The sequence below is a fragment of the Hyaena hyaena genome, unplaced genomic scaffold (assembly GCF_003009895.1).
Source record: "Hyaena hyaena isolate Hyena2069 unplaced genomic scaffold, ASM300989v1 scaffold_116, whole genome shotgun sequence".
NCBI lineage: Eukaryota > Metazoa > Chordata > Mammalia > Carnivora > Hyaenidae > Hyaena > Hyaena hyaena.
This window is the reverse complement of record NW_024080748.1, coordinates 358,177-381,017: the sequence shown is the minus strand read 5'-3', so window position 1 is coordinate 381,017 and position 22,841 is coordinate 358,177. Positions and strand designations below refer to the sequence as shown.

The 22,841-nt window shown below is 38.8% G+C and overlaps 1 protein-coding gene across 2 annotated transcripts in view; it reads left to right on the top strand.

Annotated features, from left to right (window-relative positions):
* Positions 1 to 22,841, top strand: part of PIK3C2A (phosphatidylinositol-4-phosphate 3-kinase catalytic subunit type 2 alpha) — a 113,804-nt gene that overhangs the window by 38,324 nt on the left and 52,639 nt on the right. For both annotated transcript variants that reach the window (XM_039236733.1, XM_039236734.1), the window contains exons 3-4: positions 11,556 to 11,659; positions 21,309 to 21,466. In XM_039236733.1, coding sequence (XP_039092664.1) covers positions 11,556 to 11,659; positions 21,309 to 21,466 — 262 coding nt within the window. The remainder of the gene's footprint in view (positions 1 to 11,555; positions 11,660 to 21,308; positions 21,467 to 22,841) is intronic.

The window sequence follows — 22,841 nt, the reverse complement described above, 5'->3', positions numbered from 1 at the left end:
CTCTTATGAGGTGGGCCCAGAGAATCTATGTGGGGCTTCTGCAAGCGGTGATTGATTGGCAAGTTTGTACAAAGTAACTACTTGCAGTTCCCAGCCCTGACTCGTCTCCAAGACTGCAGGAGTGTTACACATTTCTTTTGATTGGCAGATCCGAGGGCAGTCCGAGGGTGGCTTCAGCTGAGTCCTGGAACTGGGACTACATGCAGCCTGATCGTTGTTTTTAATGGAGGACTTAATTTCAGGCTCCTCACACAACACCCATATCTTTATCCATTCATCAGTCAGTGGACCTTTGGGCTCTCTCCATAACTTGGCTGTACCCCTTTGAATCTGTATTTTTGTGTCCTTTGGATAAATACCTAGTGCAATTGCTGGATTGGACGGTTGTTATATTTTTAACTTTAAAAAATTTATTTATTTATTTTTGAAAGAGAGAGAATGAGAGCATGCTAGTGCTAGTGAGTGAGGAGCAGAGGGAGAGGGGGAAAGAGAGAATCCCATGAGATGCAGAGAGAGGAAGAGAGCATTTAAAGCCCAAAGTGGGGCTTGAGCTCATAAACTGTGAGATCATAACCTGAACTGAAGTCAGATGCTTAACCAGCTAGCCACCCAGGCACCCCTATTTTTAACTTTTTGAGGAGCCTCCATACTTTTCTCCAGAGTAGCTGCACCAGTTTGCATTGTCACCAGCAGTGTAAGAGGGTTTCCCTTTTCCCACATCATTACCAACATCTATCCTTGTGTTGTTTATTTTAGTCATTCTGACAGGTATGAGGTGGTATTTAATTGTGGTTTTGATTTGTATTTCCCTCATGATGAGCTTATGTTGAGCATCTTTTCATGTGTCTGTCAGCCATTTGTATGTCTTTGGAAAAGTGTGTATTCATATCTTCTGCCCATTTCTTAACTGGACTATTTGTTTTTTGGGTGTTGAGTTTGCCAGGTTCTTTATAGATTTTTCTTACTAACCCTTTAGCTAATATGTCATTTGCAAATATCTTCTCCCATCCCATAGGCTGCTTTTTAGTGTTGTTGATTGCTTCCTTTGCTGTGCAGAAGCCTTTTATCTTGATGAAGTCCCAAAATTTTTTTACATTTGTTTCTCTTGCTTCTGTTAATATGTCTAGTAAGAAGTTGCTATGTCTGAGGTCAGAGAGGTTGCTGCCTGTTTTCTCCTCTAGGATTTTGATGGTTTCCTGTCTCACATTTAGGTCTTTCATTCATTTTGAATTTATTTTTGTATATGGTATAAGCAAGTGTTCCAGTTTCATTCTTATGCATCTTGCTGTCCAGTTTTCCCAACCCCATTTGTTGAAGACAGTTTTTTTTCCCATTGGATATTCTCTCTTGTTTTGTCAAAGAACAGTTGACCATATAGTTCTGGGTCCATTTCTGGATTTTCTGTTCTGTTTCGTTGATCTATGTGTCTGTTTTTGTGCCAGTACCAGACTGTTTTGATGACTACAGCTTTATAATGTAGCTTGAAATCCAGAATTGTGATGTCTCCAGTTTTGTTTTTCTTTTTCAGGATTGCTTTGGCTATTCTGCTTTTTGTGGTTCCATTCAAATTTTAGGATCGCTCTAGCTTTGTGAAAAATCCTGGTGATATTTTAATGGGGATTGCATTAAATGTGTCGATTGCTTTGGGTAGAATAGACATTTTGACAATGTTTGTTCTTCCAGTCCATGAGCATAGAATGCCTCTCCATTTCTTTTTGTCCTCATCAGTTTCTTTGACAAGTTTTTGGTAGTTTTTAGAGTACAGATCTTTGGTTAAGTTTATTCCTTATATCTAATTGTTTTTGGTGCAACTGCAAATAGGATCAATTCCTTGATTTCTTTTTTTGCTGTTTCATTATTGCTGTATAGAATCACAACAATTTCTTTATGGTAATTTTACATCCTGCAACTTCGCTGAATTCATGATTTCTAGCAATTTTTTCGTGGAGTGTTTCAGGTTTTCTATATAGAGTATCAAGTCATCTGCACATCATGAAAATTTGACTTCTTCCTTGCTGATTTGGATGCCTTTTATTTCTTTTGTTGTCTGATTACTGAGACTAAGACTTCCAGCACTATGTTAAATAGTAATGGTGAGAGTGGACATCCTTGTCTTGTTCCTGACCAGAGGAGAAAGGCTGTTTTTCCCCATTGAGAAAGGTAATAGCTCTGGGTCTTTTGTACATGGCCTTTATGATGTTGAGGTATTTTCCACCTATCCCTACTTTGTTGAGGTTTTTTTTTCAAGAATGAGTGCTGTATTTTGTCGTATGCTTTTTCTGCATCTGTTGAGAGATCATATGGTTCTTATCCTTTCTTTTATTAATGTACTGTATTACATTGATTGATTTGCTGATATTGAACCAGCCTGCAGCCCAGGGATAAATCCTGAGATAAATTAACCACTCGGTAGTGGTGAAAAGTTCTTCTAATTTACTGTTGAATTCAGTTTGCTAGTGTCTTGTTGAGAATTTTTGCATCCATGTTTATTAGGACTCTAGGCCTATAATTCTCCTTTTTAGTGGGGTCTTTGTCTGGTTTTGGATTCAGAGTAATACTGGCCTCATAGAATGAGTTTGGAAATTTTCCTTTGGTTTTATTTTTTGAAACAGTTTGAGAAGAATAGATATTAACTCTATTTAAATGTCTGGTAGAATTCCCCTGGGAAACCATCTGGCCCTGGACTTTTGTTTTTTGGGAGATTTTTGGTTACTGTTTCAATTTCTTTGCTTTTTTAAAATAATTTTAATTTAACTTTTATTGATTTTTTTGAGAGACAGAGAGTGAGTGGGAGAGGGGCAGAGAGAGAGGGAGACAGAATCTGAACTAGGCTCCAGGCTTTGAGTTGTCTGCACAGAGTCCAACATGGGACTCGAACTCATGAACTGTGAGATCATGACCTGAGCTGAAGTCAGACACTTAACCTACTGAGCCACCCAGTGCCCCCAGTTTCATTGCTTGTTATGGGTGTGTTCAAATTTTCTATTTATTCCTGTTTCAGTATTGGTAGTCTGTATGTTTCTAGGAATTTATGCATTTCTTCCTGGTTGCACAGTTTACGTGTAATTTTGCATAATCTCATAATTGTATTTCTATGATGTTTGTTGCGACCTCTCCCCTTTCATTCCAGATTTTATTTTTTGGGACCTTTCTCTTTTTGATAAGTCTGCTAGGAGTTGATTGATTTTATTAATTCTTTGAAAGAACCAGCTCTTAGTTTGATTGATCTGTTCTGTGGGTTTTTTTTATTTGTTTCTATATCATTTATTTCCGCTCTAGTCTTTATTATTTTTCATTTTCTACTGGCTTTAGGCTTCGTTGTTCCTTTTGTAGCTCCTTTAGGTGTAAGGTTAGGTAATGTGTTTGAGACCTTTCTTGCTTCTTGAGGTAGACCTGTGTTGCAATATAGTTCCCTGTTTGGATTGTCTTTGTTGCATCCCAGTGGTTTTGGATTTTTCTCATTTGTTTGTTTGTTTGTTTATCTGTTTATCTATTTATTTATAAAGCAGAGTAGGGGTAGAGAAAGGGAGAGAGAGAATCCCAAGCAGGCTCCACATGGTCAGCATAGAGGGTGATGTGGGGCTCAAACTCAAAACCATGTGATCATGACCTAAGCTAAAATCAAGAGTCAGATGCTTAGTCGGTTAAGCGTCCGACTTTCGCTTAGGTCATGATCTCGCGGTTCGTGGGTTCGAGCCCCGCATCGGGTTCTGTGCTGACTGCCAGCTCAGAGCCTGGAGCCTCTTTCAGTCTGTGACTCCCTCTCTCTCTGACCCTCCCCTGCTCACGCTCTCTCTCTCTCTCTCTCTCTCTCCTAGAAATAAATAAAAAATATTAAAAAAAAAAAAGTTAAAAAAAAAAAAGTCAGATGCTCAACTGACTGAGCCATCCAGGCACCCTTGTGTTTTCATTTTCATTTTCTTCCATGTACTTTTTAATTTCCTCTTTAATCTCCTGATTAATCCATTCATTCTTTAGTGGAATGTTTTTAACCTCCAAGTATTTGTGGTCTTTCCAAATTTTTTCTTGTGGTTGATTTCAAGTTTCATGGTCTTGTGGCCTGAAAATATGCATGATACGATCTCAGTCTTTTTTTACTTGTTGGAGGCTGATTTGTGACCCAGTATGTGATCTATTTTGGAGAATATTATATGTGCACTTGAAAAGAATGGTTATTCTGCTGCTTTAGGATGGAATGTTCTGAATACCTCCTAAGTCCATCTGGTCCAGTGTGTCCTTCAAAGCCATTGTTTCCTTGTTGATTTTCTGCTTAGATGAAATGTCCTTTGCTGTAAATGGGGTGTCGTCACCTATTATTATTTCAATGAGTTTCTTTATGCTTGTTATTAATTGATTTATATATATGGGTGCTTCAAGTTAAGGCCGTAAATATTGTTAGATCTTCTTGATGGATAGACCCCTTAATTACAATTTAATTCATCATCATCTCTTGTTATAGTCTTTGGTTTAAAATCTATTTTGTCTAGGGGCGCCTGGGTGGCTCAGTTGGGTGATCATCCAGCTTCAACTCAGTGCCTGATCTCGTGGTTCATGGGTTTGAGCCCCGCCTCTGGCTCTGTGCTGACAGCTCAGAGCCTGGAGTCTGCTTCAGATTCTGTGTCTCCCTGTCTCTCTCTGTTCTTCTCCTGCTCACACTCTATCTCTCCCTCTCTCAAAAATAAAAACTAAAAAAAATTTTTAAATCTAGTTTGTCTGATATAAATATGATTCCTCTGGCTTTCTTTTGGCATTCATTAGCATAATAGACATTTCTCCATCCTCTCATTTTCAGTCTGCCAATGACTTTCAGTCTACAGTGAGTCTCTTGTAAGCAGCATAGATATGGGTCTTGTCTTTTTATTCATTCTGATACCCTGTGTCCATTTACATTCAGGGTGATTATTTTATTGAAAGTTTAGTGCCACTGTGTTACCTGTAATGTTGGTGTTTTTGGTGATGTTCTCTATTCCTTGCTATGTTGCTTTGTCTTCCTCACCCCGACTCAAAGAATCCCCCTTAATATTGCTTGCAGGGCTGGTTTAGTGGTCAAAACTCCTGTAGTTTCTGTATGGGAAACTCTTTATTTCTCTTTCTATTCTTTGTTTTTTTTTATGTTCATTTTTTAAGGGAACAAGAGAGACGGAGCACAAGTGGGGGAGGGGCAGCGAGAGAATCTGAAGCAGGCTACAGGCTCTGAGCTTTCAGCACAGAGCCCGATGTGGGGCTTGAACTCGTAAATCATGAGATCATACCCTGAGCCAAAGTTGGACGCTTAACTGATGGAGCCACCCAAGTACCCCTCTTTTTCTTTTTCTTTCTTTTTGTCTTTCCCCCCCACTTTTTCTATTCTTAATAGCAGCCTTGCTGCATAGAGTATTCTTGGCTGTATATTTTTCCCATTCTGCACATTGAACATGGATATTCTGCCACTCCCGTCTGGCCTGCTAAGTTTCTGTGAACAGATAGATCTGCTTGTGAACTTGATCTGCCTTCCCTTGCCACTTTCCGGATTCTTTCCTTGTCTTTGTATTTTATGAATTCAACTATGATATACCTTGGTGTTGGCTGGCTTTTGTTGAATTTAATGGGAATTCTCTGCTTTTTTGATGTCTGTCTTTCTCCAGATTAGGGAAGTTTTCAGCTATAATTTGCTCACATAAACTTTTGCCCCTTTTTCTCTCTCTGTAATCTTCTGGGACTCGAATGAAAGGAATGTTATTTCATTTTAATAAATTGCCAAGTTTCCTAAGTGTACCTTCACAAACCGTTACCTTTGTTTTGCTCTTTTCAGTTTGATAATTTCTCCTAATCTTCTCTTCTATATCACTACTTTACTCCTGCCTTGTCCATCCTCACTGCCATGGCATCTCTTTGGGTTTGCATAGCATTTTTAATTTTGGCCTGACTAGATTTTAGCTCTTTTATCTCTGCAGTCAGAGATTCTCTAGTGTCTTTTATGCTTTTTTCAAGCCCAGTGAGAATCCTTATAATTGCTGTTTTAATTTCTAACTGAGACATGATATATCTGTATTGATTAAATCCCTGGCTGTCATTTCTTCCTCTTCTTTCTTTTGGGTGTCATTTCTTCCTGTTCTTTCTTTTGGGGTGAATTCCTTTGTCTTTGGAGGAAGAAAAAAATAATAAAATGAAAATTTTAAAATTAAAAAAAGTTAAATAAAGGAAGCTATATCCTAGGTGTATTTGGTCTGCTTGTTAAGAGGAGCTTGATAGAAAAAGGGAAAAAGAGAAAAAAATGTAATTAAAGTAGAAAACATAAAGTTTGCTGTTTTTCTTTATATCTAAGAAAAACAAAAAGAATAGATGCAAAAAAAAAAAACAACCAAACAAACAAGAAAAACCCAAATAGTTATATCCAGTTTCCCTAGAGCTGAAACTTTGTAGCACTCTGTGATCAGTAGCTTTAGGTGTGGAGGTGTGATTTGTGCTAGTCTTCTATAGGTGGTGGGGCTTGGTGCAACAGCTCCATTCTCCACTTGGTGGCACTGTTTAGCTCACTGGCATGTATCAGTATTGGTGTGCTAATGGTGAAAATTAGCTCTCTAGTCTCCAGAGTGGGAATTTCATGCCATCACAGACAGTCACCCCTCTTGTGTCCCTGGCTTCTGTCAGCTCTGCACGTTCCCCCTGTTTGTGTCCAGGCTGTCCACCTGCCAGGCAGTGCTACCCTCCAGAGTTTTATGTCAGGCATGTCTGTGTCATAACCCCACACTTCAGAGACCCCCATGGCTCTGTCCTGTGCTGATGCTTTGGGGGAGGATTTTGCCTTGCTGTGGCTGGTACAATCTTGTCCCAAAAATGTTCATGCAATCACACAGCAGCTCAGAGTTTATGGTATATCTTGCAACGCACAGCTGGAGCCAGGTTTTGCTGCTAGCTGTCCTGTTCCAATACAGGTGAATGGGGCAGCTCTTTGGTGGCTGCAGGGTCTGTGTCCCACAGAGAGGCTGTATTGCCTCTACCAAACACACTCCAGGCAGGAGAACTGCTTCTCCCTGTGCCATCCAGGGCATCTGCAGACTACTTCTGGCCCCTGGCTTCCTCACCTGATCACCACCAGATGCTGACCTCCCAACTTCAGACTCTGCTCTGCTGTTTTTAAAAGCTGGCGGTATTGAAACCCTCTCCTTTTCCCTGTCAATGAATTTGGGGAATGGTTTTCTTATGCAGTCTCCTGTGCATTTTTCATGCTTTCTCTCTTTCTCTCTAGCTACTTTCGGGGGGGGTGCATTTATTTTTAAAAATTTTTTAATGTTTATTTTATTTTTGAAGGAGAGAGAAAGAGAGAGAAAGAGAAAGCAGGGGAAGGGCAGAGAGAGGGAGACACAGAATCTGAAGCAGGCTCCAGGCTCTGAGCTGTCAGCACAGAGCCTAACAGAGCGGGGCTCAAACCCTTGAACTGGGACATCATGACCTGAGCCAGAGTTGGACATTTAACTGACTGAGCCAACCAGGTGTCCCTGGGGGAGTGCAGTTCTTGTGTGAACTTGGCATGCTGCTCAGTCTCCCCCTCAGCCCCCACCTCCTATCTGCAAAAAGGGCTTCCTCCCTTCTGTGGCACCTGGGCTCTTCTCTCCCACAGTTCACCTCTCTGCACCACATCCTTCAAGTTCTCTCCCTCAAATTTTGCACATCATTCTGTTAATCCTCAGATCAATTCCCTAGGTGTTCAAAATGGTTTGATGTTGATCTAGCTCTGTTTGAGTGACAAGACATGCTCAGAGTCCCCTTACTATGCCATTTTAACTCTCTCCCCTTTGTTTACGATTGTTTATTTTGAAGGAGAAAGAGAGCATTGACAGGAGAGGGTCAGAGAGAGACGGAGACATAGAATCCGAAGACAGGCTCCAGGCTCTGAACTAGCCTGTCAGCACAGAGCCCGATGCGGGGCTGACCATGAGATCATGACCTGAGCCGAAGTCGGACACTTAACCGGCTAAGCCACCCAGGCGCCCCTAGAGAGACTTTTCTGAGAGGTAGAATGGCAGAGTGATTAAACATATGATTCTGAAGCTAGGCTGCCTGGTTTGAAATACTCTGATTATATTAGCTGTCTGACTTATGTTAATTAATTTCTCTGTATCTCGTGTTTTATCTGTAAAATGGGGGTAGTAATATTAGTCACCTACTACAGATTTGTGAGAGATAAGTAATACGTATACCCCTGTCAGGCTCTGTGCTGACAGTGTAGAGCTTGCTTGGAATTCTCTCCCTCCCTCTGTCCCTCCCTCTTTCTCTCTCAAAATAAATGATAAATAAACTTTAAAAAACATATATATATACACTTAAAATTTCTTATAGCAGAACTTGACCTGTGATAAATGCTCAGTAATTGATAGATTTTTTTTGTTGTTTAGTAAAATATATTTAACTAAAATACCATCTTAAACGTTTGTAAGTGTACAGGTCAGTGGTATTAAATACATTCACATTTTGTACAACCATCACCACCATCCATCCACAGAACTCTTCTTACAAAACCAAAACTATACTTTAAAACAACAAACAAACAAAAACTCTTCCTTTCCCAAATTGAACCAGTGGTTGAGTGCCTTCTGAAGTGGATAAAGTTATTTAAAACTATAACATTCAGTAAAATTAGATTTTTGTCTTCAAAGGGCTTTCTTTTCACATTAGGACAAATATCAAACAGGATGTGATGATATGGTGGTTGGTCTAGACCAAGTACCTAGAATTGATAGGAGGGGGAAATTATTTCATGCTAGATAAAGTAGCATTTTGTTGGGCCTTAAGAAAACAATAGATTTTGACTTGGGTTTTGAGGGCAGATTAGGAGGAAGGCATTGAAGACTGAAAACAGGTTCAGAGGCAGGATAGTTCAGCTTGTGTTTTATAGGAATAAAATATGATTCAAACTAATTGGTTTATTAGAGTGCTTGCTTCTATAACACAGATTATGTAATTGGCAACTATGAGTTTGATGGTAAAGTGGAGAGGTGACATTAGTTCAAACAATCTTTTCCAACATGTTAACATTTTATAACAAACTTTCTCACAATTAAAGAGAGTCTTAGTAATAAGAGAAAATATTAAGGAAAAAACTGAAAATCCTGCAGAAGTGTTATCTTTCAGTGAAAATGGTGGTTGAAGGAATGGCTTCAAGAACAGTTTCATATTCCACAAGTGTGAAACTCTCTGGTGAAGCTATAACTGCAGACAAAGAAACTGAGAACTCACTCTTTGCATTATGAATCTACCTGAAAATGTCTACATCCTAGATTATATTGGTCTTGAATAGAAGCAAATACCCTGAAGAATCCATATCACAGGGGCACCTTGGGAGCTCAGTCGGTTAAGCATTCAACTCTTGATTTCAGCTCAGGTCATGATCTCACAGTTCATCAGTTCGAGCCCTGCATCAGGCTGGGCTTTGTGCTGACAGAGCATGGAGCCTGATTGGTATTGTTTCCTTCTCTCTTTGCCCCTCCCTCTTTTGCTCTCTCTATTTCTCTCAAAATAAATAAAAATAAACTTAAAAAAAAAAAAGATTCATACCACAAATGAAGAGGCAGGAGTTCCAGAGTTTCAGACTTCAAAGGATTGAAGACCATAATGCTAGGTGCAAATTCAAGTGGAGATCTAACAGTGCAGATATTTCGATAAGGACTTGTTCTGTTAGTTAAGGCTTAGATTACAAAGTTACACTGATTTTTGAATAGTTTGCCTTAACTCTGTTTTTCCCATGAGCTGTGTTATTTTTAGTTGTGATTTTCTAGAACTCGAGGCTTGTTTTGTTTTATTTTCCCTTAAATGTGCAATGCACAGTCTAGCAGAAAGGGCTCTGACACATTGTAAAAGAAGGAAATTCATAAAGAAATTGTTACCCTAAATTTTCAGTAATTTTTCTGACAAGATCTTGCCATGGTCATTGAACTCCATTACAGTTCTTGAAATGTATATACTGTATTTTCATTTACTAATTTTGAATTGAAAATGTTCCAATTTTATTTTAATCGATGTCAATTTAATTTAATTTTATTTTATTTTATTTTTAAATGTTTTATTTATTTCTAGGAGAGAGAGAGAGAGAGAGACAGCATGAGCAGGGGAGGGTCAGAGAGAGAGGGAGACACAGAATTGGAAACAGGCTCCAGGCTCTGAGCTGGCAGTCAGCACAGAGCCCGACGCGGGGCTCGAACCCATGAACCTTGAGATCATGACCTGAGCGAAAGTCGGACGCTTAACCGGCTAAGCCACCCAGGCGCCCCTCAATTTAATTTTAAAGGGAATGCTGTTTAGCTGTGCTTGGGTGGTGAATTTATCTCATTAAAATATTGTACACAAAGTTTGGTCAGACATAAACTTAACTTTTGAAGGGCTGTCATGATGTTTGCATAAATTTACTAACATGGAAAATGCCTGCTAACTCTTAAAACTCATTCTCTTACATAAAGAACCAGCTGCTCTCTTGGAATTTGGAGCCACAATTGAGTATATAGAATTACTGGTTACTAGAGGAGTCCCAAATGGGCTTGATCTCTTCACACTTTTAAAACAGAGGGTAGTTGAGGCGCCTGGGTGGCTTAGTTGGTTATCATCCGACTTTCACTTAGGTCATGATCTCGCGGTTCATGAGTTCGAGCTCCGCATCGGGCTCTGTGCTGACTGCCAGCTCAGAGCCTGGAGCCTGTTTCAGTCTGTGACTCCCTCTCTCTCTGACCCTACCCTGCTCACGCTGTCTCTCTCTCTCTCTCTCTCCTAGAAATTAAAAAAAAAAAAAAAAACCCAGAGGGTAGTCCTTTAAATAATTTAGCTCATAACTTGCTGAAGCCTTCATTTAAGGAAGATTTTGATTGGAAATATCTTTAGCATTCTGTTCTTACTGTCCATTACAAAGTACAGCCTATATCTACTTTTGAGCAAGTAAAACCAATGAACTTCAAGGCTTATCTGCTATTAGTTTTTTTTTTTTAATTTTTAAAATGTTTTTATTTATTTCTGAGAGAGAGAGAGAGAGGGAGACACAGAATTCAAAACAGGCTCCAGGCTCTGAGCTAGTTGTCAGCACAGAGCCCGACACAGGGCTCAAACCCAGGAACCGTGAGATCATGACCAGAGTCGAAGACGGACGCTTAACTAACTGAGCCACCCAGGTGCCCCTTATCTGTTATTACTTTTTTTTTTTTTAAATTTTTATTTATTTCTAGGAGAGGGAGAGAGAGAGACAGCGTGAGCAGGGGAGGGTCAGAGAGAGAGGGAGTGACAGACTCTGAAACAGGCTCCAGGCTCCGAGCTGGCAGTCAGCACAGAGCCCTACGCGGGGCTCGAACCCACGAACTGCGAGATCATGACCCAAGAGAAAGTCGGACGCTTAACCGACTAAGCCACCCAGGCGCCCCAATCTGTTATTACTTTTACAAAGATAGAAGTCCATAATCGAAAACTTTGTTACTGATACAATTTATTTTTCCCTTCATGTCTTTGTATACACTTTTGTAAAAATGTGTTTATGCTGTGGTGCTTTTTAACATTTGGGGATCTTTTATTTTTGAAATAAAAATTTTTTTTGATTACAGAAAGACACAAGTGGGACCACTAGTTTGTCAACCGGAATTTCTCTTCTACAAGAAATTGAAGTACAGAATGAAGAAGTAGCTGCTTTTTGTGAATCCATTACAAAGTAAGGAATTTTCCTTTATAAATGAAAGATTTTTTATTTATTTTATTTTTTTTTTACTGTTTATTTGTTTTTGAGATAGAGACAGAGCATGAGAAGTGGAGGTGCAGAGAGAGAGAGAGACAGAATCAGAAACAGGCTCCAGGTTCTGAGCTGTCAGCACAGAGTCTGACACAGGGCATTAACCCACAAACTGCGAGATTATGATCTGAGCTGAAGTCGGACTCTCAACTGACTGAGCCACCCAGGCGCCCCAATTAAAGATTTTTTAAAGTTAAATACTTGCTTTTAAAAAGTTAACTTGAAAATAACTTAGTACTAATCATTCTAAAATTAAAAAATTTTTAATTATCTTCTCCCTTGGCTGAAATTTCAGGATTACTAATTGGCACATTAACACTACTACAGTTGAACCTGTATCCTTAGCTGCTAGGTTTGTAAGTATTTAGAGGAAGAAACTGAAGTTAGATGGAGGACTAACTTAATATGACTTAAACATATATAAGCTTCAATACACTCAGAAAATGCATGTTTTTGTTTTAGGGAGACTTAATATGCTGAAAACTTTCTAGCATTCAGAATAGTGCTCTTCCTGTTTAAGAGATGCTATTTTAACTGTCAAGAAAAGGGGAGCAAGTATATTCCTGAAGGTTAGAAAAATGCATTTTTTTAATGTTTATTTAGAGAGAGTGTGTGTGTGTGCACGTGTGTGTGCACGAGCAGGGGAAAGGCAGAGAGAGAGGGGGACACAGAATCCGAAGGTAGCTCCGGGCTCTGAGCTGTCAGCACAGAGCCTGATGGCTAAAACTCACCAACCAAGAGATCAAGATCTGAGTAAAGTCGGATACTTAACCGACTGAGCCACCTAGGTGCCCCCAAAAATGCATTTCTAAAATATTCTTTTAATCTTAAATATGTCCAATACTTGTTATAGTTGAGGAAATAGTCTCAGAGAAGTTACCTACCAAAATTGACTCAGCCGGTAGCAGAGTCAGGTCTCCTTTGCCTCTGATTTGGTTTATTTGTTTTCCATTGTATTAGGACTTCTGTTGTGAGTACTAGAAACCCATCTTAAGCTAGCTTAAATCAAATAAAGGTTGTGTACTGGGGCCTCTGGGTGTCTTAGTTTGTTGAGTGTCCAACTCTTGGTTTTGGTTCCGGTCATGATCTCATGGTTTATGGGTTTGAGCTCTGCATCATGCTCTTCACTGGCAATGTGGGAGCCTGCTTGGGATTCTCTCTCTTCCTCTCTCTCTGCCTCTCCCCCACTTGCTCTATCTCTCTCTCAAAATAAATAAACTTAAAAACTAGGAATACACACACATTAATTGATAACTTCCTCCCTTTGGACTCTCCTTTTCCATTTTCATCCTTTCCTTCTTCCTGCCCTTCCTCCATGTATGTTGGCTTCATTTTCTTCTACTGCAGATGGAGTTTTGAAGGCAGGGAATATAGTCACTGATAGTTTCGCCTTCATATTCTAAATGTCTTGATATCAGAGAGGTAAGGGAGTCCTGTCAGCCAGCACCAGATAGAAAACTCCCACGAAGGAGAGAGTGGAACAACAAACATTGTGGCCAAGGGGTTGAGATCTGTTATCAAAAGAAGGGAAAGTAGATCACTTAGAGATTTACTCTGAATTCAGTATTTTCCCCAGTGTGGTCTGCTTTAAGCAAAATAAAGTTTGGGTTTCCCAGGTCATTCTTGAGTATATACATCATTTTAATGTTTAAGGGACTTATTAACTAGATTTTCTAGACTATTGGCAATATTTTATTAGAATTTTATCTTTGTTACCTTTTAACCAGCACTATTTTTCTTTAGAATACCTTAGGGGGGAAAAAAAGAAGAAGGAAAATATCAGTACAGTCACTTTTTCTTCCCTGCAAAGGTTACTCTCAGTTGGATTTTTAAAATCATTTTTCTCGGGGTGCCTGGGTGGCTTAGCCGGTTAAGTGTCCGACTTTCGCTTAGGTCATGATCTCGCGGTTCGTGGGTTCGAGCCCCGCATCGGGCTCTGTGTTGACTGCCAGCTCAGAGCCTGGAGCCTGTTTCAGTCTGTGACTCCCTCTCTCTCTGACCCTCCCCTGCTCACGCTGTCTCTCTCTCTCTCCTAGAAATAAATAAAACATTAAAAAAATATTTAAAAAAAAAAATAAAATAAAATCATTTTTCTCAGCAGGTATTTAAAATAGACATTTAAGTGACTAGTATGCAAATTACATGTATTAGAAATTACCTATGCCTTCATGTCATTATACCATATGTGTGTGGTTAATAATTTGGAAATAATCTTTTACCTTAATCATTCTGAAGTAATCTGTTATGTGTTTATCTAGTTCCTTTAGTTTTCTCCCAAGCAAGTCGTGTATGCTTTCTTCTGGACTGTTTTTGAGTTACTGTTACATTTAAGCTTTGCAGGTTGAGAAATTAGGCTGAGATCTAACTTTTCCCCCATTTAAATCTTAAGAGTTATTTACACAGATTCTGCTACTAAGCTAAACTGATTATTTTTGTTTATAGACACACACGTGTGCATGCACGCGCACTCTACCCCCCCCCGCACACAAATGGCTTATGTAATATGAAACCCCAGATGAATTAAAAAGAGAATGACTTTTTTTGGTAATTTTATTTCCATTAGTAAGTGTGTTATTACAGCAAGTATTTCAGAGAAGAAGAGGTTTTGTTTTTGTTTTCTGTTTAGAGAGAGAGAGCGCGCGCGCACTAGAGTTGGGGAGAGAGGCAGAGGGAGTGAGAAAGATAATCTTAAACAGGCTCCTCTCTCAGTGCAGATCCTAATGCAGGGCTCAATCCCATGACCCTGGGTCAAGAGTCAGACACTCAACTGACTGAAGCCACCCAGATGCTCCAGAAGCAGAGGTCTGTCTGTCTGTCTTTGTTTGTTCCTTTCCTCCCTTCCTCCCTTCCTCCCTTCCTCCCTTCCTCCCCTTCCCTTCCCTTCCCTCCCCTCCCCTCCCCTCCCCTCCCCTTCCCTTCCCTTCCCGTTTATTTTGAGAGAGAGCACGAGCGAGCAAGCAAGGGAGGGACAGAGAGAGGAAGTGAGAGAATCCCATGCAGACTCCGTACTGCCAGTGCAGGACCCGATGTGAGGCTCAAACTCATGAACAATGAGATCATTACCTGAGCTGAGATCAAGAGTCAGACGCTCAACTCACTAAGCCACCCAGACACCCAGAAGCAGAGGTGTTTTTGAAGCCATGTTCTAGGTTCCTCTTCTCTTCCCCTGTGACTTGGAGATTGGGGTCAGGAGATGTTCCTTGAAGAAATTAATGATTTTTTTTTTCTTTTTTTTTTTTAGTATGGCCATTACTACACTGGAATTTTTATTTTTTTTAATTTTTTTTTTAAGGCAGTAACAAGGAAGGAAATATTTATTGAATATATACGACCAATATTGAATATATTTACTGAAGGACTACTAGGTGCCCAGTACTGTATATCATCACTTATTCCTTCACAGCAGTCTAACAAGATAGTATTGTTCTACTTATTTATTTTTTTTACAAATAGTTTATTGTCAAGTTGGTTTCCATATAATACCCAGTGCTCATCCCCACAAGTGCCCTCCTCCATGCCCATCTCCCCCCCCCACCCATCAGTTTGTTCTCAGTATTCAAGAGTCTCTCATGGTTTGCCTCTCTCCCTCTTCCCCACTAATTCCCCCCTTCTTCTCCCCCATGGGCCTCCGATAAGCTCCTCCTAATCCTCCTATATGTGCACTGGAATTTTTCAACAAGTATTTATGCTCTTAGATAGCAAACTCCTTTTTTTTGAAATCTAAAATGACTCATTTAATCATTTTAACTCAGCTGTGAAAGATTTGTCAGGATGGTCTTTGTTTACAGTTAAGATTATTTGTGTAATAGACCCTGATACATTGCCAGTTTTGAGCCTTTTTTTCTTCTGTGAAATTAGCGAGTTGGACTAGTCATATTAAGAATCTTTCTTAGGGAACCTGGGTGGCTCAGTTGATTGAATGTCCGACTTCAGCCTAGGTCATGATCTCGTGGTTTGTGAGTTTGAACCCCAATGTGTTGAGCTTTGTGCTGATGGTTCAGAGCTTGGAGCCTGCTTTGGAATCTGTCTCTCTCTCTCTCTCTGCCCCTCCCTCTGCTCCCACTCTCCCTCCCTCCCTCTCTCTCTCTCTCTCAAAAAAAAATCTCTTTTAGGAGTGACTGGGTGGCTCTGTCAGTGAAGTGTCCAACTCTTGATTTCAGCTCAGGTCATGATTTCAGGGGTTCATGAGATCAAGTGCCACAGGAACTCTGCACTGGCAGCTCGGGGTCTGCTTGGGATGTTCTCCTCTTCCTCTCTCTCTGCCCTTCCCCTGCTCACGCACTCTCTCTCTCAAAATAAACATTTAAGAAAAATCTCTTTTAAAGTATCATAATCCTGTGATTCAGCACATTTCATTATTACTGCATTTTTCTAGTTTTTATTTCCTGTTTTCTTTCCTTTTCCCACTTATCATCATTGACAAAGCTGCTGTATCTGCTAGTTATATAGTTCTAGAGAAAGTTCTTAGAGGAACGTTAGATACCAAAGTTTTGCCACTTCATTTGTGGTTTCCTAGCATGATAGGATGAGAAACTACACTTTATCACTTTTAATTCTAAGTAGCCTGCTGGCTCCTTTTTTTCCTATATATTTCAGATCTAGTATTTATATCCTACGATAGTGTCTCGATACCAAGGATTCCCTGTATATTTTCAAGGATTTCACCTCTACATTTACTTAATTTTATTCTAAACAATGCTTATTTTCCTTTCCTATAAAGTAGCATCTATTCCTTTTTTTTTTTTTTTAAGTTTATTTATTTATTTTGAGAGAGTGTAAGCAAGGGAAGGGCAGAGTAGTCTCAGTGCTGTCAGAGCAGAACCCAGTGTGGGGCTCAAACTCCTGAACTCTGAGATCATGAGCTGAGCTGAAATCAGGAGTCTGATGCTTAACTAACTGAGCCACCCAGATACCCTTAAAGTAGTGTCTATTCCATTAAAAGCCCTGTTTTTTATTTTTGCCTTTTAAAACCTTCATTTTTGTCCCTTCCTGTCCTGATTTTACACAATTTGTCTCTGTACCTAACATCAACTTGATTGGGCACACGGTAAGAAAATAAACCCTAAAGGATTTAAATTTCCTGAACCGTAGAACCACATTAAACAAGCAAACAAAGGCATTTCTTTGGTGGTGATTGGGAAATGGAAATCTTACAGAAAATGAAAATTAGAGCTTAAAAAAATAATCATTTAGGGGCACCTGGGTGGCTTAGTCAGTTAGGCGTCTGACTTTCACTTAGGTCATGATCTCGCGGTTCGTGAGTTCGAGCTCCGCATCGGGCTCTGTGCTGACTGCCAGCTCAGAACCTGGAGCCTGTTTCAGAGTCTGTGACTCCCTCTCTCTCTGACCCTCCCCTGCTCACGCTGTCTCTCTCTCTCTCCTAGAAATAAAAAAAAAAGAATCATTATAGGTAATTACTCAAGAATATCAAGCTATGATATATGGTTTAGAGTGTCCATAAAAATACTTATGTGGTCTCTTACATTAAAAGTGAATAATTTATTGAGCAGTTGTCAATTTATTAATTTGCTTTTGTATGTTTAAAAGTGTAGTTACAAACAACAAAAAAATCCCTAACTTTAAGGAATCTATTACCATCTTAGTTTTTCCCCAGTTTTGATAAAGCAAACAAAACCGTAAGAATAGAGGAATGTTGGGGCGCGTGGGTGACTCAGTCAGTTAGGCGTCCGACTCTGGCTCAGGTCATGATCTTGCAGTTTGTAGGTTCAAGCCCACATCGTGTTCTTTGCAGGCAGCTCAGAGCCTGGAGCCTGTTTCAGATTCTGTCTCCCTCTCTCTCTGCCCCTCCCCCACTCATGCTCTGTCTCTCTCTGTTTCAAAAATAAACAATAAAAAAATTTTTAAAAAAAGAATAGAAGAATGTCATTTTTATAGAAGAACAAATTACTGAGACGCCCGAGTGACTCAGTTGGTCAAGCATCTGACTTTGGCTCAGGTCATGATTGTGAGTTCGAGCCCTGCATGCGGCTTGCTGCTGTCAACAGAGAGCCCTGTTTGGACCCTCTCTCTTCCCATCTTATCTGCCCTTCCCCTGCTCCTTCTCTTTTTCTCTCTCTCAAAAAAATAAATTTAAATGAAAAATTGCTGTTTTTTTTCTGGACTGTCTTCCATACTGTCAACTAAAGATAGAACTCATTAAAAAATTCTTTTATTGTGATAAAACATATGCAAATGAAATTTAATATTTTAACCAATTTTACATGTACAAATCTGTGATATTCTGTTCTTGCTGTGTAAAAAAAAGGACTCCTTTTTTTTTTTTTAAGTTTTTGTTTAAATTCCAGTTAACATACAGTGTAATATTAGTTTCAGGTTTATAAATATAGTGATTCAGCACCTCCATATATCAGCTGGTGCTCATCACAGCAAGTGTTATTATTTATTTGCCATCTTAATCAGAATCATCTTTTTAACACATTGCCTCACCCACCTCTCCTCTGGTAACCATTAATTTGTACTCTATAGTTAAGAATCTTTTTTGTGGTTTGCCTCTCTCTCTCTTTTGCTCATTTGTTTCTTAAATTCCACATTAGTAGACTCATATGGTCTTTCTCTTACTGACTTATTTTGCTTAGCATAATACTCTCTAGCTTCATCCATGTTGTTGCAGATGGCAAGATTCCATTCTTTTTTATGGTTGAGTAATATTCCATTGTATTTGTATACCACCTCTTCTTTATCCATTCATCAGTCCATGGACAGTTGGGCTGTTTCCGTAATTTTGCTATTATAGATAATGCTGCTATAAACATTGGGGTGCATGTATCCAAAAGACTTATTTTAAGGAAAGGAAATGAAAGGTTCCCCTTCAGCTACGAAGTAAGTTCATTGAATGCAACTTTTCTCACTAGAAATTTTGTCTAATAAATTCTTGTTTTCTGAGCTATTATCAGGAATTTCTGATTGTCCTTTCATCATGCTTAAGGATTTCTGAAAATTGAAGTCTTGCTTGGAAATAGACAAAATTCTCTAATATTTCGTATATTAGTTAATTACATGATTTGCTGAGAGTATCTATTTTATACTGTAGAAAACAAGAGAATACTTAGTCAATGAGAAACAAGAATCTTAGACAAGATCCTATGAAGGTCTTCACATTGTATTGTGGATGGGTAAGCTTGGCAACAAGCACATATCTAAAGATACTGTGTTGACATCTAAAGGTGCATTTCCAATATCAATTTAAGTGTATTGTTTATATTGCTTTTTAAAACTTATATTTCTTTTTAATTTTGGATCTTCTGTGGCCCTTTTAGGGTCACAGTGCAGAACACAGACTTTTTTAATTCACTTATTTATTTGACAAGATGCTTATAGCACTTCTGTTACTAGGCACTGCTTTGAGTGCTTTATAAACTAATAATTCACATAATTCTCACAATAACCCTACAAAGTTAGTAGTGGTAGTATCCTCATTTTGTAGAAGCAGAAGATGGAAGCAACAAGGAGATTCAATAACTTGTCTATGGTCACATACCTAGTTAGTAATTAAAATCAGGATTTAAACTCAAGTGCACAGTTATACTTGCTGCCTCCCGTGAACCTTTTCTTTTTGCATCTCAAACTATTCTGTTCCAAACTATTCTATTCCTATGACTTGATTATTTTAATCTCTACAGAAATAAATACACAATACTTCCAGCCTTCATTCCATTTATATTCCTATGAAAAGCAGACAATTGTATCTTGACTTCTAACCTCCAGAAAAAAAGTCAGAGGAAGGCTACAGATTTTAAAAAGGCATCAAATTCTCCTTTGTCTTCTGATAACAGAGGTGCTGTCTGGAGAAAAATTATATACTCTGTAATCATATTAATTTATTTCAATTTAAGCTATGTTGTTCCTGTGAATACCTTCACAGGCAATTCTTGCCATTCCCTAAGTTCTAGAGATCATTTTGAGAGAATAAAAGTCTCATAGCACTGTAACAACCAATTATTTTTTTTATTGTTGTCTAACAACCAAAAAAAAATATATATATATATATGAAAAAAGCCTTAAAGTGATTTTTAAATTTTTTAAAGTTTATTTATTTATTTTGAGAAAGAGTATGAACAGGAGAGAGGCAGAGAAAGAAAGAGAGAGAGAATCCCAAGTGGGTGCCATGCTGTCATTGGGGAGCCATACACAGGGCATAGTCTCATGAACTGTGAGTTCATGACCTGAGCTAAAATCATGAGTTGGACGCTTAGGGGCAGCTGGTGGCTCATTTGGTTGAGCATCTGACTTTGGCTCAGGTCATGATCTCACAACTTGTGAGTTCAATCCCTGCATTGGGCTCTGTGCCAACAGCTCAGAGTCTGGAGCCTGCTTTGGATTCTCTGCCTCCGTCTTTCTCTGCCCTTCACTGCTTGCACTCTATCTTTGTCTCTCTCAAAAATAAACAAACATTAAAAAAAAAAAAAAAAAAAGAATTGAACATTTAACCGACTGAGGCACTCAGGTGCTCTGAAAAAGATTTTTATTTTATTTTTTTTTACAAATAGTTTATTGTCAAATTAGTTTCCACATAACACTCAGTGCTCATCCCCACAAGTGTCCTCCTCCATGCCCATCCCTCCTCCCCCCCACATCCGTCAGTCCTCAGTTTTTGTCAGCATTCAAGAGTCTCTCATGGTTTGCCTCTCTCCCTTTCCCCCACCACTTCCCCCCTTCTTCTCCCCCTTGTTCCTCCGTCAAGTTCCTCCTAATCCTCCTATACGTGCAAACATATGGTATCTGTCCTTCTCTGCCTGACTTATTTCCCTCAGCATAACACCCTCAAGGTCCATCCATGTTGCTACACATGGCCAGATTTCATTGTTTCTCATTGCCATGTAGTATTCCGTGGTATAGATAAACCACATCTTCTTGATCCATTCATCTGTTGATGGACACTTAGGCTCCTGAAAAAGATTTTTAAAAGACAAACTTTTTATATCTCTAGCAATTTTGGTTGAAAGCTTCATTACCTATATTCTTAGTGGATTCATTAAAAACAAACCATTTTGTGTAATTATACTGTATATTAAAAAAAAAAACTGAAGCAGGGCCGCCTGGGTGGCTTAATCGGTTAAGTGTCCGACTTCGGCTCACAGCATGATCTCACGGTTCTTGGGTTTGAGCCCCGCGTCAGGCTCTGGGCTGACTGCCAGCTCAGAGCCTGGAGCCTGTTTCAGATTCTGTGTCTCCCTCTCTTTTTGACCCTCCCCTGCTCACCCTGTCTCTCTCTCTCTGTCTGTCTGTCTCAGAAATAAATAAAACATTAAAAAAAATTTTTTTTTAAATTGAAGCAGAACATGCATGTATCCAGTGTGTGCTTGGTTAATGTTGATTAATGTTACCGAAGATATCCTGGCAGTACTTAATCTCTTTTCTTGAATTCCTTTTATCTAAAAGGCAAATGCTAGTGTTTAGAGTTTGACTGGGGTCCATTCATGACAGTTCTCATGAGTTGCTCTAGAACTGAACAAAGACACAGAGTTGAATGGCTGTAGGCATGCAAAGCTTTCGTTTAGGTCTCTCAAATGCAGCTTTAAAAATAGTAATTTAATTTCTTTCTTGTGAACAGATTGAAGGCCAACTTTCCATGTACCAATCACTGCACAAATCCAGGCTATTTGTTAAGTCCAGTTACAATACAAAGAAACATATGTGGAGAAAATGCTAGCGTAAAGGTCTCCATTGAAATTGAAGGATTTCAACTACCAGTTACTTTTACATGTGATGGTAAGTTTGTAGTTCCCCAGCCATCTTGTTTTTTGCTCTGATTAGGGAGAAAATGTTAGTTGGAATCATTCTTGACCTGTTATCAGTAGATACACTTTTTAACATTCACTAGTTACCCTTTTCAAAAAATTGACATATATTTGCAGTTTTCTGATTAAGACTAGTGGGGAAAAAGTTTACCTTTAGTACTACTATTACTGCATATTTCTCTGAAAAATGCTGAGTAACTTTGGTTAATTGGTGGCTGGTGGCCAAGGTCCCAAAGGATGAGATTGAAAGACTTATTAGGGTCCAATTCCTTTTATTTCCCCCATATTATGGCAAGAATACTTGTTTATAAAGAGCTGTCAGTGAAATTGAAATTCCAGTTATCTTGTTAACCTCCTCTAAGAGAGGATAATTCTCCTTTGGTTCTAACTCTCTCTTCCAGATTTGATGTGGATATCCTTTCTAGAAATGTATCCTAAAGTCTGCAGGAACTTTTTCTGTCATAATTTATTGCTTCTCATGATGTATATTGCTTTAATGGGATTCCAATAGTAGAATAGGTCCTATATTTCTATAGCACTTTGACTTACAAAATGATGCCATTTTTTTTAAATAATGGTTATGATTAGGAATATGTCCAATATTTGGATACTTTCTTTGTAGCTTTGTACTTTTCAAGCCCCTTTGAAAAAATAGAAATCTGAAACAAAAATGTTAGCCAACTATAACAATAATTCTTTTAGTTTCTAAAGGAGGAGTTGTTTTTATAAAACATACTTTAAATTTTGGCATGGGGAATTGTTTAAATCCATATCCTATAAGAATTAGTATGAAAATTGAAGGGAGAAAAAGTCAGTAGGTCCCTTGATTGAAAATAGTAAACATTGATAGCAAATTGTTTTAATTTGTATCACATTTTGACTTGATGTCTCCAGATATGATTACATTTTGAGAAAATGTCTCAAATGCCTCTAGTTTGGTTCTTTATAAATGTGCACATTTATAATATACATCTATGTTAAGAAACCTAACCATATTATGGTAGAGGTGTATTCTAATAATGTTACCATACATTTGGCTGTTCAGAAATGTAGCCATTATTAGATATTTTATGGTTTTCTCTGCCAAGCTGTTGATTTTCATGAAGTTTGAACTTAATAACTGTCTTCTAAATTGAACATAGGAGATCTAAGTATAGAAATAGGTTACTTTATTATTTATGTTTGTTTATTTCTGCATTTAGAGAGAGCTGGGGAGAGACAGAGAGAGAGAGAGAGTGAGAGAATCCCAAGCTGAAAGCACAGAGCCCCACGTGGGTCTTGATCTCATAAACTGTGAGATCATGACCTGAGCCAAAATCAAGAGTCAGACACTTCACCAACTGAGC